The following is a 16,038-nucleotide window of genomic DNA, read 5'->3' as shown; positions in this document are numbered from 1 at the left end:
AAATGTCACACAAGTGCATGTTTACAAACATATGAAAATAATCGGAAAAAAACAGCTGGTCCATCATGCCAGCCCCATAGTGTGATGGTGAAACTTATGCACACCATGACTCCATCTACAATTCCCCTACAGCTCCCTCATGGGAGAGGCAAAAAAAATTAGGGAAAAGAAAATTGTCAAATTCCTCTCTGACCCCTAAAAGTAACCAAACAAATTCCAGAAGACCACAGTGACTTGAAGATGCATCTGACAATATCCCATCTACCTTTTATACACTATGATGTCAGCCACAGTTGGGAACTTGTCCAACTCCCTTTAGAACGTTTGCAGCAAATCTGCATTTTTCTGATAGAGGCTTAAACACACAATTAAAGCTGGGTAAGTGGACCTTTACCTTACATTTTATCTTGTGTAATTAGGAATGCCCAATGTTGATAATGTTAGCGTAAAATTTGGACTGTTGAATTAAAGGCAACGATGAAGTGACTATTGGGTACATGGCGGTGGTCTTTACCCTAAAACCACACTGAAATGCGCTTTGTGTAGATTAGACTAACCCTAATTAAAAGCTTAAGTATAACACTTGACTACTAACAAAATGGACACTACTAAACAAAATGGATTCTGTGACTGTGGGAAAGACAGTTAAAAGTGTTGAGTTTGTACATTCCAAAACTGGCTTACAGTCTGGGATTTGGTTCTAGGTTGTATGATCAGACAATACACATCGTAAATTAACTTATGCTTTAACTTATGCTCTAATCTCTGCGTTTGTTCGCCACTACAGAGTTTGGTACCGGATGGTTCTGGTTACTCGTGCTTCACAATTAGTCGATCAGCACAAGCAACCAGCTCTTAGTTATACCCAACAGTCCCATAAATTCTCTTAACTTACCCCGCCGTGTTAACTGCACTGTTGGCTTAGTCTGACTCCCACAGTTCAATGATCTCTACTCCAGTTCGCTGATCGAGGCCAACCGATCAGCTCACCAGTAGTGAGATCCTGCCGACTACGCCAATTTGTTGTGGGAAAAAATCATGTGTGTAATCAAGATTAATGATGTAAAAGCTACTGAAAATCTGTATTTCAAAAGGTATAAAAAAGCATGACAACCATTTTAAAGTTGAGAAGGTAGCTGCGTACACTACGGAGTGTCCAGTCCTTCTCCCAAAGCTTTGTCCAATAAACTGCATGTTGAATCTTTAAGTCTGACTCCGAGTGGTGATTTTTTCCCACAACAATAATGATTGTCAAAAATGGGAAAGCATCACATTCCCTAGTATTGGCATTCATGTCATTGTATAAGCAAACAAATTCTCCTCATACCCAAATGTTGCCTCTTTTCCAATAAGTGGTATTGAACTAGCAGGATAGGAACAATCCAGTGCACTCAGATTTGTCATGTTTCATTTATTTCCAATGGCAGATTTATTTTCCTCTGAGCAATACATTAGCCTATACCTGTGTCTTCCAATTCTCACATAATGCTGGGTATTTACTACTATTCTTAAAGAACACTAACGAAAGTTTTTAAGCGCAATTCACGAAGGCCTGACAGGTTTCAAGACGCCATTGTTTTTTTTAAATCACGACTCTTGCAAAGCTTTGCTTCACGCTACCCGTTATCCCAATATTCAACTTGCGATAAGCGAATTGTAAGTACTATATAAAAAAAAGTTCTATTAATAAGTTTACAGTTCGGCATGATTATCCCATAAGATCTCAGTTGTAACCTACATTCTGTGCATAAAAGGTTATTTTGTGTGGGCATGTTAGAACCATGACATTGCAGTGATGAATTCCTTTCCGTCTTGTTATATTACAGTAATCCGTCAAATGACATAAGGGAAGGCGTTAATGGAGTCCTTATTTACAAATAAATAAATATCTAGATAGTGTCTTGAAACTTACAACAGCTTTGTAAATTGCACTTTAAAAAAACGTTCGTTAACTGAGTTTTTTTTAAGGGGGAGGGAGTATTTGCAAATACCCAACATTAAACGAGCACAGGCGCTTGTGCATTGATTAGTTGGGTCTGTTCAGGCCGCTTCCTCTATTTACATGATGGCTTTTCCATTACTTTGGGCTTTCTCTATGCGAGTGGTTGGTGCCCGCGGCTGCGGATGAGAGAAGGTGGAGGGATTTTGTTACGTTTAAAAAAAAACACACTAAGTCTGGTTAGTTGCAAACGAATAAGCGTGATGAGCAAAAAGGAGGAAGAAGACATTGTCCGAATTGCGAAGAAGATGGATAAGATGGTGTCCAAGAAGAGCACGGTGAGCTGCTTGAGGCTGTTAACTGGTAACTGTCACAGAAAGCCGGGCCCCGCGCACGTCCCGCTCAACACACAAACCAGCCGAACGTCCCGGGTATCGCGCGCGCCTCCCTCACACAAACCAGCCGAACGTCCCGGGTATCGCGCGCGCCTCCCTCACACAATCAGCCGAACGTCCCGGGTATCGCGCGCGCCTCCCCTCACACAATCAGCCGAACGTCCCGGGTATCGCGCGCGCCTCCCTCACACAATCAGCCGAACGTCCCGGGTATCGCGCGCGCCTCCCCTCACACAATCAGCCGAACGTCCCGGGTATCGCGCGCGCCTCCCTCACACAAACCAGCCGAACGTCCCGGGTATCGCGCGCGCCTCCCTCACACAATCAGCCGAACGTCCCGGGTATCGCGCGCGCCTCCCCTCACACAATCAGCCGAACGTCCCGGGTATCGCGCGCGCCTCCCTCACACAATCAGCCGAACGTCCCGGGTATCGCGCGCGCCTCCCTCACACAATCAGCCGAACGTCCCGGGTATCGCGCGCGCCTCCCCTCACACAAACCAGCCGAACGTCCCGGGTATCGCGCGCGCCTCCCCTCACACAATCAGCCGAACGTCCCGGGTATCGCGCGCGCCTCCCCTCACACAAACCAGCCGAACGTCCCGGGTATCGCGCGCGCCTCCCCTCACACAATCAGCCGAACGTCCCGGGTATCGCGCGCGCCTCCCCTCACACAATCAGCCGAACGTCCCGGGTATCGCGCGCGCCTCCCCTCACACAATCAATCAGCCGAATGTTCAGGGCGCCACGCGACAATCGACCGAACATAAAGGGCCCGGTGCGCGGTTCATTCGTTGACTGGAGAAACTGAGCTGATTATTGGAGCTTTGTTTATTTTCCAACCCGACTGGCTCCCGCCTTATTTGCATCTCCTTACTGACTAAAGAATTGAATACAACCTGTTGAGGGGGGGGGGGGGGGGAGGTGTGGTGTGGCTTACAATCGCACGGGTTCCACGTGTCCCTCACATACGCAAAACCGATCAAAAACTAAAACAAAAGCAAAATACTGCGGATGCTGAAAATCTGAAATAAAAAAAATGCTGGAAATACTCAGCAGTTCAGGCAGTATCGGTGGAGAGAGAAACAGAGTTAACGTTTGAGGTCGGTGACCTAACTGGGCCCCAATCAGTTACAGTAAATCATAGCTACAAAAATATTAAACAGGGGTGGAGAGTCTCGCCGGTCTGCAATACTAATTCGGAAACATAGTGTACCTGGGGTGCACGGGCATTTCTATTAAAATGGTATGTATTTTCAAAAAAGTAAAACTAACCAGTAGTTGTGAACGTTTGCAGGACCATTAAATCAGACGCATTCCTTTTCTCGGTCCGTTGCAAAATTATAGGGTTCCTTCTCGCGTTAATTTCAACTCTTTGCTTTTGCATTGTCTCCTGTTTACCAAGCAGTTGGGGGAAGGATGGACAGCTACGTTAACAAATATAAAAAAAGCTGTCTGTGCACCCATAATCATACTAGTAAGCCTGGGGGGGTCAAGAAACGAATAAGAGAAATGACACTTTCTGTTGCTAGCAAGGTGCTAGAGGTAGGGTATCCTGTTTTGTAAGGGCTGGTGTAAGTGGGAATCCCACCAGTATATCTACTGGTCCCTTTATAAAGGAAGGCTCCAGTAGTGAACAGTAACAAGTGGTTCTGTCGGAACTAAATTCAGCATAGGTAATTCCAGATCATAATTTGTGTAATCGATAATACATTTAGTATCCTGCAGTACCCATTGGTCGTGGAAAGCTTCCAGCGAATCGCGAGCGCCATCATCACCTGGGTGCTTAACTTCGATAAGTGCCCTAATTTGTGCAGGCTGGTAAGTGGTCACAAATACCATCTGAAAAACTACAAGCAGCATCTTGAAAGAAGGGCACCATAAATAACGGACAGATTGTCCAAGTTAAAGGAGATGAAAGGACATAGAGACATAGAAATAGGAGCAGGAGTAGGCCATTTGGCCCTTCGAGCCTGCTCCGCCATTCAATATGATCATGGCTGATCTTCTATCTCAATACCATATTCCCGCTCTCTCCCCATACCCCTTGATGCCTTCTGTGTCTAGAAATCTGTCTATCTCCTTAAATATATTCATTAACTTGGCCTCCACAGCCTTCTGTGGTAGAAAATTCCACAGGTTCATCACCCTCTGAGTGAAGAAATTTCTCCTCATCTCAGTCCTAAACGTCCTACCCCGTATCCTGAGACTGTGACCCCTCGTTCTGGACCCCCCAGCCAGGGGAAACATCCTCCCTGCATCCAGACTGTCTAGCCCTGTCAGAATTTTATACGTTTCAGTGAGATCCCCTCTCATTCTTCTAAACTCGAGTGAATACAGGCCTAGTCGACCCAATCTCTCCTCATACGACAATCCTACCATCCCAGGAATCTGGTGAACCTTCGCTGCACTCCTTCCATGGCAAGTGTATCCTTTCTTAGGTAAGGAGACCAAAACTGCACACAATACTCCAGGTGTGGTCTCACCAAGGCCCTGTATAACTGCAGTAAGACATCCTTGCTCCCGTACTCAAATCCTCTTGCAATGAAGGCCAACATACCATTTGCCTTGCTGCACCTGCATGTTTGCTTTCAGTGACTGGTGTACAAGGTCACCCAGGTCCCTTTGTACATCAACATTTCCCCAATCTATCATCATTTAAATAATACTCTGCCTTTCTGTTTTTCCTTCCAAAGTGGATAACTTCACATTTATCCACGTTATACTGCATCTGCCATGTATTTGCCCACTCACTCAACTTGTCTAAATCGCCTTTAAACCTCTTTGCATCCTCCTCACAACTCACGATCCCACCTAGTTGTGTCGTCAGCAAACTTGGAAATATTACATTTAGTTCCCTCATCCAAATCATTGATATATATTGTGAATAGCTAGGGCCCAAGCACTGAACCCTGCGGTACCCCACTGGTCACTGCCTGCCACCCCGAAAAAGACCTATTTATTCCTACTCTGTTTCCTGTCTGTTAACCAATTTTCAATCCATGCCAGTATATTACCCCCAATCCCATGCGCTTTAATTTTGCACACTAACCTCTTATGTGGGACTTTACCAAAGGCCTTCTAAAAATCCAAATACATCACATCCACTGGTTCCCCCTTATCTATTCTACCAGTTACATCCTCAAAAATCTCCAGTAAGTTTGTCAAACATGATTTCCCTTTCATAAATCCATGTTGACTTTATCTAATCCCATTGATGTTTTCTGCGTGTCCTGTTATCACATCCTTTATAATGGACTCTAGCATTTTCCCTACTACTGATGTTAGGCTAACTGGTCTGTAGTTCCCTGTTTTCTCTCTCCCTCCTTTTTTAAATAGTGGGGTTACATTTGCCACCCTCCAATCTGCAGGAACTGTTCAATAATCTATAGAATTTTGGAAGATGACAACTAATGCATCCACTATTTCCATGGCTACCTCTTTTAGTACTCTGGGATGCAGATTATCAGGCCCTGGGGATTTATCGGCTTTCAGTCCCATTAATTTCTCCAGCACTTTTTTTTTACTAATACTAATTTCCTTTAATTCCTCCTTCTCACCAGACCCTTGGTTGCCTAGCATTTCTGGGAAGTTATTTGTGTCCTCTTCTGTGAAGACAGAACCAAAGTATTTGTTTAATTGCTCTGCTATTTCCCTGTTCCCCATTATAAATTCTCCTGTTTCTGACTGTAAGGGACCTACATTTGTCTTCACTAATCTTTTTCTTTTTACATACTTGTAGAAGCTTTTACAGTCCGCTTTTATGTTCCTTGCAAGTTTACTCTCATACTCTATTTTTCCCCTCTTAATCAATCTCTTGGTCCTTTTTTGCTGAATTCTAAACTGCTCCCAATCCTCAGACTTGCTACTTTTTCTGGCAACTTTATATGACTCCTCTTTGGATCTAATACTATCCTTAATTTCTTATGTTAGCCATGGTTGGGCTGCTTTTCCTTTTGTGTTTTTGCGCCAGAAAGGAATGTATAACTGTTGCAATTCATGCATTCATTCCTTAAATGTTAGCCATTGCCTATCCGCCGTCATGCCTTTTAATGAAGCTCCCCAATCTATCATAGCCAACTCACTCCTCATATCTTCGTAGTTTCCTTTGTTTAGATTTAGGATCCTAGTTTCAGATTGGACTACTTCACTTTCCATCTTAATGAAGAATTCTACCATGTATTGGTCACTCTTCCCTAAAAGAACTTACATTTATATAGTGCCTTTCATGACCTCAGGACGTCCCAAAGCCAATCAGTTATTTTTGAAATATTGAAACTGTTGTTATGTATGTAAATGCAGCAACCAATTTGCACACTGCAAGCTCCTATAAACAGCATTAAGATCAATGACCAGGTAATCTGTTTTAATGGTATTGGTTGAGGGGTAAATATTGGCCAGCATATTGGTAAAACTTGCCTGCTCTTCTGCGAATAGTGCCATGGGATCTTTTACATCCACCTGCATAAGCAGGCAGGGGGGTAAATTTTAACTTCGAGCCGGGTAGGTAGTAGTGGTGGTGGGGAGGGGGGTGCGGAGATGTTCGAGTGCGAAACCCGGAAGGTAAGTGAGCGAGTCGCGATCTGAGATCACGACTTAATGAGGCCAATCAATTTCATCTCTGGGTTTCGTGCCCAGCAGCCAGCCTGATTGACAGGCTGGCTGGCTGTCAGGCAGGAAGGCCTGCTGTAGCAGGCCGCAGTCAGTGATCGGAGGGACGGATCATGGGCTGGGGATAAGATCGGGGGGTCAGGGGAGGAGTTCTGAAGGCTAGGAAGAAGATCGGAGGTCAAGTGAAGAGTCGGAGGTAGGTGGGGGTCCACCATCGGTGGTGGGGGGGGGGGGTGGCGATCACGGGGTTCCTGTCGGCCAGGTGAGCTTGTTGATCCGGAAGAAACACTCCTGCTCCTCTGGTCCAGCAAGCAGTGCAATAAAGGCACTCACCTCATGGATCCGGCCCTTTCTGCCTGCTTTCACCTGACGTGAATCGGAAGCAATGGGAAACCTGAACAGGTAAGGATAAATTCATTTTAGTTATCCAATACACAAAATATTAAGTACCTCAAGTATCTCAATGAGGTACATTACCCTGACTTCCTGGTGTCTGCTGTCCGCACACATACAAACCTGTCTGGGTTAAACCCAGAATTGGGCGAGCCGGGATGTGGTCCTGCTTCAAAAAGCTGTTATTTTAACCTCCCACCTGCCCCCAACCCATCCATTCTTAGGAGTTAAAATTTACCCCAGGGAGTCTGTACCACGTCCCACCTGAGAGACGGCAAATCCAACAGTGCAGCACTCCCTCAGTTTTGCACTGAAGTGTCACCCCAGATTACGTGCTCAAAGCCTAGAGTGGGATTTGAATCAACGACCTTTTGACTCAGAAAGGTTGCTACCACTGAACCAAGCTGATAAAATCAGTAAAGGTAAATTATTAAAGGACATTTGTAAACTTAGGGTCAATAAGATATTCAGTAGCTTCCAATGAAACACTGGACATGGCAAGGTTGTATTTCTGGGTGTGTCATAAGCAGTCAAAGAGATCCTCCCCGGCAATCTTAAGCAATTGTTTATGGAGTCTTTCACCAGGCCCAGGTAAACCCACTAGGGGGTCCTCCAACTTGCTTGCCCTGTGACCTATGATAAATATTGTTGGAGAGAAGCCAAACATTGAGGAGCAGCTCTTCAGATAGCAAAAAGAGGCTGCAGCCTCTGGCAATACAAGTATATATGAAAAGTTGTCTCATCCTGGCTGCAAAAAGGACACATAGCCGAAACATCAATAAAGTGGCGCATGTGCATCATGTTCTTCAGCACGCTTCATTCCACGTCTCCAGATATAATGGGAAGGGTCAGAATCTACATAGTGATTAATTCCCTGTTCGGAAGCTAAGCAGCAACCAATTTACAGTAAATACTTTGGACAGATGATGAAGAAGTTTTTTCATTGTCTTACATAATGAGAAGACCATGTCAACAACTTCATCAAGGATTGACCATGTTAACTACCCACCAATTCTATCGAGAACAAGCTACCCTGTCAGTGTCTGGCTCCTTGTTTGGTTTGGGCTGGGCATAAGGTGGCAACCTTTGAAAATGGCAGCATATTGGTGCACCCAACACCTGTTGGCACAATGGTGGGACATAGATCACTGATCCACTGGCATCAGTAAATGTGGATACCAATGCAGAAATTCACTGGCAAAGGATGCTATGTATTTTTTCAAGTTTAGAAGAAGTAAACAGAGCAGTGAGGTGGTCTGTGGTTAAGTATTTATCAGTGATGTATCAAAGTAACTCAGTTATTACCACTGTTTATCTTTGAGTCAGAAGGTTGTGGGTTCAAGCCCTAATCCAGGAGTTGAGTGCATAATCTAGGCTGACAATGCGGAGGGAGTGCTGCATTGTCAAAGGAGCCATTTTTTGGATGAGATTTTAAACCGAGACCCCATTTTCTGGTTCGGGTGGACATTTTAAGATCCAATAACCTTAATCGAAGAAGAGTATGGTGTTGGGGCCAATGTTCCTCCCTCAACTAACATCGCTAAAAAGACTTTAACTGGGCATTTGTCTCATTTGCTGTTTGTGGGACATTGCTGTGTCCAAATTGACTGTCATGTTTTCCCTGTTTAACAACAGTGACTGCTTCAAAAAATAATTAATTTAGGATATCCTGAGGATGTGACAAGGCACTCTATAAATGCAAGTTTTCTCTTTGATGCTCTTAATTGCAGCGTTACCTTGGCTTTAACATCAGTTGAACAGAAAATAGTGTTAATTTGTTTTTCCACGTGTAGTGATTTGTTAATAAAGGGTTGGTTCAGTATCTATCGTTGAATGCATCTGTAATCACATAATTAACCACATCAGCGTCGGCTTGAATCCAGAACCACAGAAGTGTGAGGGGTTCCCCAAGCAGATGTAGTCCAAGAAATGTGTAGCAGCTATAAACTGGAAGTTGGACCACTCAGCCACACTAGGTCCCGGGTCCAGCCTCTCCCTATTTGCGATTCTGGCTATGTTCCACTTCCACCCGCTGTGTTCCACCTTGCCATGCTGCTTCTCAGCTCCAGCGATGCACATATGATCTGCTCAAGCTTCACCAACTTCCTGCCTTCTATAGATCTAAAGTTAATGTGGCACTCAACCAAGTACCTAATGTGAAGGTCTTACAGTCTGAATGTGGATCACTGTCCACTATTTGAGTAGCCCAGGCCAATGATAATGATGTGTATTGTAGCTTTTTGGGGAGAAGGGGAGTAGAGATTGTTGGAAATCTTCATTCTTACTCTGGGCTGGGGATTGTGTTTTAATTATATAAGTGAATTACCATGCTATGACTCTGTGATTATGAAGTGAGAGTACTGTTGGAGAAGACACAACCATCAGGGGCTTGGACAGGATGAGGTGGGGGAGGTGGGGTTGGCAAGCAAGAGTTCTGAATTTTTATTTGAAAGTGTGTCTGATGGCCCACTAGGTAAAGGCAGCAGTGTACCACTGAGACAGAATAGAAGGTTCCTCGTTCAACTCCTGCTTTGTGCTTAGTTAGCAGATCTTGGCTGGGATAGGCAGTCAATTGGCTTTGGTACTCCTGGGCTGGGAGATGAGGAAAAAATATGGATTCCTAGATAGCTAGTGATTCCTGCTGGAAAGTACATGAATGTGGATGTCAGTTAAGAATGGAGTAGGCTGCAATTGTGATACCCCCATACTTGAATAGCCTATTGACACTAAGCTTTCCTGTAAGATATAAACTTTGAGAAGGATTTGTGCTGAATTATTTTACAGTAATGATTCAATTTATATAGCACCTTATGTCCAAGCACTTCACAAAATAAGTCACCTTTGGAGTGGGCCGATGAATGGCAGATGGAGTTTAATTTAGATAAATGTGAGGTGATGCATTTTGGTAGATCGAATCGGGCCAGTACCTACTCCGTTAATTGTAAACAATTTTACAACACCAAGTTATAGTCCAGCAATTTTATTTTAAATTCACAAGCTTTCGGAGGCATCCTCCTTCCTCAGGTGAACGTTGTTGGAAATGAAATCCTCGAAATGAAATCGCATTTATAAATCACAGAACAATGCTTGGTGATTACAGACAGTTTTTTCAACTGCCCATTGCCAAGGCAATCAGTGTGCAGACAGACAGGTGTTACCTGCAAGGTCTCCGAATATACAAATCACCAAAAAAAAAACAGAGATAGAGAGGTAGAAACATAGAAAAGACAGCAACTGACCCGTTATATTAAAAACAGATAACATTTGTTCGCTGGTGGGGTAACGTGTAGCGTGACATGAACCCAAGATCCCGGTTGAGGCCGTCCTCATGGGTGCGGAACTTGGCTATCAATTTCTGCTCGACGATTTTGCGTTGTCGTGTGTCTCGAAGGCCGCCTTGGAGTACGCTTACCCGAAGGTCGGTGGCTGAATGTCCTTGACTGCTGAAGTGTTCCCCGACTGGGAGGGAACCCTCCTGTTTGGTGATTGTTGCGCGGTGTCCGTTCATCCGTTGTCGCAGCGTCTGCATGGTCTCGCCAATGTACCATGCTCTGGGGCATCCTTTCCTGCAACGTATGAGGTAGACAACGTTGGCCGAGTCACAGGAGTATGAACCATGCACCTGGTGGGTGGTGTCCTCTCGTGTGATGGTGGTATCTGTGTCGATGATCTGGCATGTCTTGCAGAGGTTACCGTGGCAGGGTTGTGTGGTGTCGTGGACGCTGTTCTCTTGAAAGCTAGGTAATTTGCTGCGAACGATGGTCTGTTTGAGGTTGGGTGGCTGTTTAAAGGCGAGTAGTGGAGGTGTGGGGATGGCCATAGCGAGGTGTTCGTCGTCATTGATGACATGTTGAAGGCTGCGGAGAACATGGCGTAGTTTCTCCGCTCCGGGGAAGTACTGGACGACAAAGGGTACTCTGTTGGTTGCGTCCCGTGTTAGTCTCCTGAGGAGGTCTATGCGATTTTTTGCTGTGGCCCGTCGGAACTGTCGATCGATGAGTCGAGCGTCATATCCCGTTCTTACTAGGGCGTCTTTCAGCGTCTGTAGGTGTCCATCGCGTTCCTCCTCGTCTGAGCAGACCCTGTGTATTCGTAGGGCCTGTCCATAGGGGATGGCCTCTTTGACGTGGTTAGGGTGGAAGCTGGAAAAGTGGAGCATCGTGAGGTTGTCCGTGGGCTTGCGGTAGAGTGAGGTGCTGAGGTGCCCGTCTTTGATGGAGATTCGGGTGTCCAAGAAAGAAACAACGCAAAATCTCCGGAAGCCATCCTACAACTCATCCGCTTCATCCTGGATCACAATGTCTTCACCTTCGATAACCAGTTCTTTACCCAAACACACGGAACAGCCATGGGGACTAAATTCGCACCCCAATACGCCAACATTTTCATGCACAAGTTCGAGCAGGACTTCTTCACTGCACAGGACCTCCAACCAACACTATACACCAGATACATCGACGACATTTTCTTTCTATGGACCCACGGTGAGGAATCACTAAAGAGACTACACGATAACATCAACAAGTTCCATCCCACCATCAAGCTCACCATGGACTACTCCTCAGAATCAGTTTCTTTCTTGGACACACGAATCTCCATCAAAGACGGGCACCTCAGCACCTCACTCTACCGCAAGCCCACGGACAACCTCACGATGCTCCACTTTTCCAGCTTCCACCCTAACCACGTCAAAGAGGCCATCCCCTATGGACAGGCCCTGCGAATACACAGGGTCTGCTCAGACGAGGAGGAACGCGATGGACACCTACAGATGCTGAAAGACGCCCTAGTAAGAACGGGATATGACGCTCGACTCATCGATCGACAGTTCCGACGGGCCACAGCAAAAAATCGCATAGACCTCCTCAGGAGACTAACACGGGACGCAACCAACAGAGTACCCTTTGTCGTCAAGTACTTCCCCGGAGCGGAGAAACTACGCCATGTTCTCCGCAGCCTTCAACATGTCATCAATGACGACGAACACCTCGCTATGGCCATCCCCACACCTCCACTACTCGCCTTTAAACAGCCACCCAACCTCAAACAGACCATCGTTCGCAGCAAATTACCTAGCTTTCAAGAGAACAGCGTCCACGACACCACACAACCCTGCCACGGTAACCTCTGCAAGACATGCCAGATCATCGACACAGATACCACCATCACACGAGAGGACACCACCCACCAGGTGCATGGTTCATACTCCTGTGACTCGGCCAACGTTGTCTACCTCATACGTTGCAGGAAAGGATGCCCCAGAGCATGGTACATTGGCGAGACCATGCAGACGCTGCGACAACGGATGAACGGACACCGCGCAACAATCACCAAACAGGAGGGTTCCCTCCCAGTCGGGGAACACTTCAGCAGTCAAGGACATTCAGCCACCGACCTTCGGGTAAGCGTACTCCAAGGCGGCCTTCGAGACACACGACAACGCAAAATCGTCGAGCAGAAATTGATAGCCAAGTTCCGCACCCATGAGGACGGCCTCAACCGGGATCTTGGGTTCATGTCACGCTACACGTTACCCCACCAGCGAACAAATGTTATCTGTTTTTAATATAACGGGTCAGTTGCTGTCTTTTCTATGTTTCTACCTCTCTATCTCTGTTTTTTTTTTGGTGATTTGTATATTCGGAGACCTTGCAGGTAACACCTGTCTGTCTGCACACTGATTGCCTTGGCAATGGGCAGTTGAAAAAACTGTCTGTAATCACCAAGCATTGTTCTGTGATTTATAAATGCGATTTCATTTCGAGGATTTCATTTCCAACAACGTTCACCTGAGGAAGGAGGATGCCTCCGAAAGCTTGTGAATTTAAAATAAAATTGCTGGACTATAACTTGGTGTTGTAAAATTGTTTACAATTGTCAACCCCAGTCCATCACCGGCATCTCCACATCATGGCTACTCCGTTAATGGTAGGGCGTTGGGGAGAGTTATAGAACAAAGAGATCTAGGAGTGCAGGTTCATAGCTCCTTGAAAGTGGAGTCACAGGTGGATAGGGTGGTGAAGAAGGCATTCGGCATGCTTGGTTTCATTGGTCAGAACATTGAATACAGGAGTTGGGATGTCTTGATGAAGTTGTACAAGACATTAGTAAGGCCACACTTGGAATACTGTGTACAGTTCTGGTCACCCTATTATAGAAAGGATATTATTAAACTAGAAAGAGTGCAGAAAAGATTTACTAGGATGCTACCGGGACTTGATGGTTTGACTTATAGGGAGAGGTTAGATAGACTGGGACTTTTTTCCCTGGAGAGTAGGAGGTTAAGGGGTGATCTTATAGAAGTCTATAAAATAATGAGGGGCATAGATAAGGTAGATAGTCAAAATCTTTTCCCAAAGGTAGGGGAGTCTATAACGAGGGGACATAGATTTAAGGTGAGAGGGGAGAGATACAAAAGGGTCCAGAGGGGCAATTTTTTCACTCAAAGGGTGGTGAGTGTCTGGAATGAGCTGCCAGAGGCAGTAGTAGAGGCGGGTGCAATTTTGTCTGTTAAAAAGCATTTGGACAGTTACATGGGTAAGATGGGTATAGAGGGATATGGGCCAAGTGCAGGCAATTGGGACTAGCTTAGTGGTATAAATTGGGCGACATGGACATGTTGGGCCGAAGGGCCTGTTTCCATGTTGTAACTTCTATGATTCTATAACAGCCATGATGCACAGCAGTGTCACACAAACTGTAACAATCATCCATTTCTTTGGTGACTTTGATTGAGGGACGAATGTTGGCCAAGATTACCTGCAGTTCTTTCAATAGTGCCATGGGATCTTCAGTGTTCACCTGAACGTAGAGACAGGGCCTCAGTTTAACTTCTCACAGAATGGCACCTACTACAGTGCAGCATTCCCTCAGTACTACTGTGGAATGTAATCTTCGAATATATAATGCTCAAGTCTTGGTTTGGTATTTGAACCCACAACCTTGACTCGGTGGAGAAGGTGCTACCACTGGAGATGATTAAATTCACTGGGGGCTAAACTGGGCCCCGTAGTGCCCGTACCGTAGGCGCTACACAGACACCTAAGCCCTGAAAATGGCGTCCAAGATGCGGGCGCATATTTCTAGCGTGACGTGTGCAGGATGCCATCTTGGTAAAGGTGGTTGCGCATGCGAACCTAATGAGCGCCTACAGCATGTGGGGTGAGGAGATTATGACGTAAATTAGTGTGCAACGCTGATTTAAAGGGACCGCTGCTATTTTGGAACTCCGTGCTCCAACCAACGCACGGTCTTAACCTCACACAGCTGAACAGGTCTTAAACAGAATAGTGGGTCCCCCACTAGCTCTATTTAATGGAATCATGCATGGCATATAGGTTAGTTGCTGGATTATTGCTTGTGGCTGCTGATGCATTTGTATCTGTTTTTGGAGGTCTCCTGTACTTGAATACTAGGACTATGGGACATAGCCTAAAAATTAGAGCCAGCACTTTCAGGAGTGAAGTTAGGAAATGCTTCTACACGCAAAGGGTGGTAGAAGTTTGGAACTCCCTTCCGCAAACGGCAGTTGATGCTAGCTCAGTTGTTAATTTTAAATCTGAGATTGATAGATTTTTGTTTGCCCCATATCCCATAATACAATTGGTTAAGGCGGGTATATGGAGTTAAGTCACAGATCAGCCATGATCTCACTGAATGGCAGAACAGGCTCAAGGTGCTAAATGGCCTACTCCTGTTCCTATGTTCCGAGAATAAAGTTTCAATACTCCAGAGAGTGGGCTGGCTAGCTGACAGGCAATGGCAGGGGCACTGGCGGAATGGCAGGGGTGGGACAGGAATGTTGTCATCCTGAGAGAGGACAGCAGGTTCATGTTCTGTGGAGCCACTACCACTTGCTGCCTCCTGTTATGCGCCACCTTCTGCAAGAAAGCAGGACGTGTGTCGGTGAGTGTCCTGCAAGATGTTTGGGGGATGTGGCTGTCATGGTTGAATTGCTGCCAGTGTGTGTGACCTGTGAGTTGTGGGTGTGCGCCTTACAAAAGTGGTAATGTGTGAGGGTGAGATGAAGCATCTGATTGGAGGAGTTGAATACTGATTGAAAGAGTTTGTTGGAGGTGTAGTGTGTGGAGCAGTGGATGCGGCTAGTGGTGCAGTTGGTAGGATATGCCACTTGACCTTGACGCACCTTGACCACTCATTTCAAACACTTCTTCCTGCACTGTATCCATGTTCGTGGTGCTATGCTCCTGGCATTGACCTCGCCCCCTACTGCCTCCCACTGCCTCGGGAGCATATGTCTAGAGGGCCTCTTGCTCCCTTGCAGATATAGGATCCCCCTCCTTCTGTCCACCTCTTGCACCAAGGTCTCTAGAGCATCATCAGAGAACCTTGGTGTACGCTGTTTCGCAGGCCCGGTATAAACTCAGATCGGCAGATTGGTGGGGTTGGACGTGCAGATTGGAGGATGTGGATCTAGTTTTGAGCAAGCTATATTCAATGTTTTAAAATAAAGCAACAGTTTTTAAACATAAAGACGAGACCTGCATCTGTGTTTTACGTGTGCGATTTATGACCTCCGTCCAGACCCGTATCTTATATTTTGAAAATATAAGAGTCCCACAAACTTTGAGCAGCCAAGTTGTTGCTCATTTAAAAATTCCAGAGTTCCCATCATCACCATGGTTTACTATATTGCAGCACAGATTCACTTCACCATTGACTTCCACCACTTCCTGCAGCC

At 45.8% G+C, this 16,038-nt stretch overlaps 1 protein-coding gene across 1 annotated transcript in view; it reads left to right on the top strand.

Annotated features, from left to right (window-relative positions):
• Window positions 1–2,082: 2,082 nt before the first annotated feature.
• Window positions 2,083–16,038, top strand: part of tcea1 (transcription elongation factor A (SII), 1) — a 54,277-nt gene continuing 40,321 nt past the window's right edge. Inside the window, exon 1 of the mRNA XM_067979991.1 lies at window positions 2,083–2,277. Coding sequence (XP_067836092.1) covers window positions 2,125–2,277 — 153 coding nt within the window. The 5' untranslated portion in view covers window positions 2,083–2,124. The remainder of the gene's footprint in view (window positions 2,278–16,038) is intronic.

Source organism: Heptranchias perlo, chromosome 3 (assembly GCF_035084215.1).
Source record: "Heptranchias perlo isolate sHepPer1 chromosome 3, sHepPer1.hap1, whole genome shotgun sequence".
NCBI lineage: Eukaryota > Metazoa > Chordata > Chondrichthyes > Hexanchiformes > Hexanchidae > Heptranchias > Heptranchias perlo.
This window is presented reverse-complemented; position numbering and strand designations above follow the sequence as displayed.